Here is a 4,342-nt window from a genome sequence, read left to right as displayed (position 1 = left end):
TTTAATTTTCATTCTTCTCTTATTTTGCAAGCAGTTGTATTTAATTTTATGTGAATTCTCATGAATTATATATTTTATATAAAAAAGATATAGTTTTTTGAAAGTTAAAATATTTCAAAGACCAAGTGATACGAATGTTTTAAGTAGATAAGTTACCGTGTATATACCAATACAGGTAAAATAGTTTTGATTTTGTTTGTATCACGGTAGAATTATAATTATACATTCAGTCATTTCTTGCAAGTAACATATAACATTCATATGTATAGTGTTCATGAACACTGATATGATATAAATTAATTGTGTTTTTTTTAAATTGCATTGTACTCAAATCATATTTCAGCAAAAGACTTTGCAGAGCAAAAAAACCGTATTGGTCTTGGGAAAATTAATTCACATAAACTGCACGTGAAAACGAGTCAAAGGTTATCATATTGCATATATTTCGAATACATGCACATATTTAGAATTAAGGATTTAAAGAAATATTTACGCGTTTAATATATCATATTTATATTATGTATTGCGAATTGTTGGAAACAAAATAATTGAACACCGATAATCTTTTTATACATTTATTCATATTATTATTTTATAATGCATTTGGGACATGTTCCTGTTCTAGTATTTCATTCAATTTAACACCAAAACGCATTTTGGCAATGATTTATAAACATTTTCGGAAACTGAGATGGTCATTGCCTGATGTTGTAGGGACAATATTGTTAATCAATAGATTTTTATCTGTAGGATCGAAATACATATTACAAACTACCGTCCACAAGCTAGTGTCGTAAGTTTGATAAGTAGCGAAACAATTTTCACTATTTATGCACTCTTTTTTGCAATACCTATAATCATTGACAGTCGTTGTTTCATTGACAGATTGAAGGCTGTTGATTTTGTGATGTGTTATTGTAAATAATTCACTGGAATACTCGGTGCAATCTGTAAAGTAAAAGGTGGAAAAATTATTTCGACTTGTTAACAAAAATATATTTATTTACAATTTACATTTATATATATTTTTCATGTGGTATTAATATCATTTTGTTTAGTGTGAAATGAACATTATATGAATGTCGTATTGTTACTATAAGCTCAGATATATAAAAATAAGACAAAATATCAGGGAAATGGGCCCGAATAAGTTAAAGCAAATTTTTACGCCTTCCGGATGTAGGCACAGAGAGTAAATAAGTATTTGTAGCAAATGCCATTAAGTAAATACCGTTAGTCAGCGTCGACGTTTCACAATCGCATCGTGGTCCCTTTAATGAAGATCCATCACAGTTGCAATTAACAGAATTTCCCGTTAAAATGCATTGACTCTTAAGGTTACAGAGACCTTTAAACAACAGCAACAAAAAAAGAGCAAGTATATCAGTTGTAAAAAATACATTGAAGAAAAAAAAGTGTAATAATAATGTTTCTTTAAATTCATTGCCATTGTATATATTTTAAGTCTCATATAATATTCGGATTACTTTTTAATCTTTTAGGAATTGTTAAGTTAAAAGATGGCCTCTGTTATATTTAAACAAGTAATTTAACATATTTCATGCATAGAACAGAACGGCCGACAAAATGCATATGCTCTAAGCTTACATTCCCGGCAATACTTGTGACCTTCTTCTCCAATACACGCTTTGCCTGCAACACACTGAAACCATAAAAAGACACTGTTTACAAGTTGTGTATTGCATAGAAAAACCTAAAACTATTATTTAAAACTTTTAAAACTTTAAGAGAAGATCTATTTTTCTTTTATAAATTACTTGTCGATATATCATTTGAAAATAAAGTTGTCTTGGATATCATTGAGTTATGTAAATTTCATTTACAAATTTACATATGCTATGGCACATATGTTGTATATAAAGGTGCAATATTTAATATCAAAGCCTTTAAATCATCAGTTATTTACACATGATTCTTAAAGTTGCAAATTGTTTGAAATTATGCATGTTGATCATAGTGTAAACGATCTTATTTTGACATATAAACTAATATTAAGTACTAAGAACACAAACATTTGCATGCGATGTACAAGACGTCAGTTCACCACATGCTGCTTCGGAAAGTTGTGTTATACTTGCAATTATCAGGGCGACCTATAAAATTGAAAAAGGTCATCTTGATATGAATTTATCATTATTAGGATAATGATGATTATCCTAATAATGATTATGTTAGTTATTGTCATGGTAATGATTATGATGATGATAAGAATGAGATAAAAAAAGATAATTCTGATGATGGTAATGGTGGTTATTATGCGTCTCAATACGGAGGTTTTTGTCTTTTTAATTGAAATTATTACATTGTTGATGATGGCATTAATAACAAGAGGTACTGCATATTGCATATTGCTATGATGATGATGATGATGATGATGATGATGATGATATTTGTCATGCTTCTTCTCCATTTTATCAGGGTTCAACTCTGAATACTTCAATAAGTTATGTTGTTGGTTAAAACAAAATTTTATTTCAATCAACTATACATTCACAATATAATTAAAATCAAATGCAAAAAGGATTGAGAAGAAAGCTAGTTATGTTGTTATGATGGTTTTGGTGAGCAGAGTTACACTGAAGGTGATGATGATTATGATAATACTGACGGTCATCCTGCTCTTGATCCTATAAATCATGCTTGTGAACATTATGTTATAAATAATAATGATTGTAATTTAAGACATCAAAAAAGATAATTCATTACAACACATAAGAAAAAACACTAAATCTGCAGCAAGGTGCAATGATTTATATTTTACAACTCTTGTCTTATAAGATGCATTAAACACAGACATCGGTTAGGCTGGAACAAGGTTATCATTCTTGATTCTGTGTCTTTGATTTTAAAGTATTAATAGCAATAAGTGTTTGATGCTTAAAGTAAAAAGTTTTAAAGATATACTAGTACTACGCTCAAATCTGATATTTGAAAATATTGATAATCTTTGCAAATATAAAATAAACATGTTTTGATTTCACACAAAGTAGATATATCATGCACTCTAAGTGGACACACCATGGATATACAATGTCATTACTTGACAGGTTATAAGGAATGCAGATTCCCTTATACACTTTGTACGTTCTTTTATTAAAATAAGACATCTTCAGTAAGATTCTAATAGATTTCAATACATTTCTGCAAATATTATACTCAAAGATAAGCATATTATATCTTTAAAGTTCTAAAAGAATACAAAACTGTAAATAATTTTACAAAAAAAAAAAGTATAATAAAAATATATCTGAATATGCGATGGTTTTTGAAATTTCGGCAAAATGCAAAGCGAGGTTATGGATCTAAATCCAATTTTTTATTGATTAAAACTCTTGTATACAAGTGCCAGTTATCTATCAATGATAAATATGACTTTAAATTAATTAACCAAAAAAACCTTTTTTTTTAGAACAATATGTTATACTTCGAAGACTTTTGGTAGGCAACATTTACAGTTTCATTGCTTTTAATATACCTATAAGGAAGCATTTATAAATTTACATACATTGTGTTATGAGATGTTGAAAATGACTTATTTTAATTTAAACTAGCTTTTATTATAAAAATAGGAAATGCTTTTTTCTTGGCTTTTATTTATTTTTCATAAAAGAAATTTGGAAAAAAAGTTCCTTAACATAATACCAAAACTACATCTGGACAATGTAAATGAATTGTAAAAAAATAGTAATAATAGTAACTTACACAAATCCAATTAAACCAGATTCCCATTTTAAAATACTGTCGTGTAGCTTAAACAAAATCTCTGTAGACAAATCAAATACACTGCCCGATAACAGCTACTGACTTATATAGACATTACCTCATTAAAACATTGATTGTATATCTAAAAATGCACGATGCTTTCTGATGATACAGCAGCTTTAACCACTTTGAATATTTTTGATTTGCTTGATTTTAAGCATTATTTGTATTGATGGTTTTGTTAATGCAAAAAACAACAAAAAAAAAAATCATGAATCTTTTCTGAAAATATAATTCTGCAGCGATGATATGCAAATTATTATTACGTGTATGTTAAAAATAACATGCAAATGTTATTATGCTTTTCTTCATACTTTAGATATATTTCATCTGTTCCAGCTTTTCTTGAGACATAAAACATCTGTAGAATCATCCTCGTGTATTTTAATACATCAAGGAAGTGCGTTTTTAAAGGGTTTGTTGTTATAATATCTGAATAACTATGATTGTAAGTTATTCTATCTTAATATGTATTTCTATGATACTAAATCGGAATAATTCCCTGTTGTAAATTTAGCCAAGAAGACGATCAGCTGTTTTTTTATTTTTTTTATTTGTT

The 4,342-nt window shown here is 27.7% G+C and overlaps 1 protein-coding gene across 1 annotated transcript; it reads right to left on the bottom strand.

Moving 5' to 3' along the window:
- Positions 1-561: 561 nt before the first annotated feature.
- On the bottom strand, positions 562-3,832 carry LOC132738558 (uncharacterized). Its single transcript, XM_060726066.1, has 5 exons — positions 3,724-3,832; positions 2,034-2,114; positions 1,609-1,663; positions 1,232-1,348; positions 562-948 (listed from the first exon to the last, which is right to left on the bottom strand). Exons 1-5 carry the CDS (start codon positions 3,748-3,750, stop codon positions 668-670), a joined length of 561 nt encoding a protein of 186 aa, XP_060582049.1. The 5' UTR covers positions 3,751-3,832; the 3' UTR covers positions 562-667.
- Positions 3,833-4,342: the final 510 nt, after the last annotated feature.

The sequence above is a fragment of the Ruditapes philippinarum genome, unplaced genomic scaffold (genome assembly GCF_026571515.1).
Source record: "Ruditapes philippinarum isolate M1 unplaced genomic scaffold, ASM2657151v2 ctg298_1_1_1_1, whole genome shotgun sequence".
Taxonomy (NCBI): Eukaryota; Metazoa; Mollusca; class Bivalvia; order Venerida; family Veneridae; genus Ruditapes; species Ruditapes philippinarum.
This window is presented reverse-complemented; position numbering and strand designations above follow the sequence as displayed.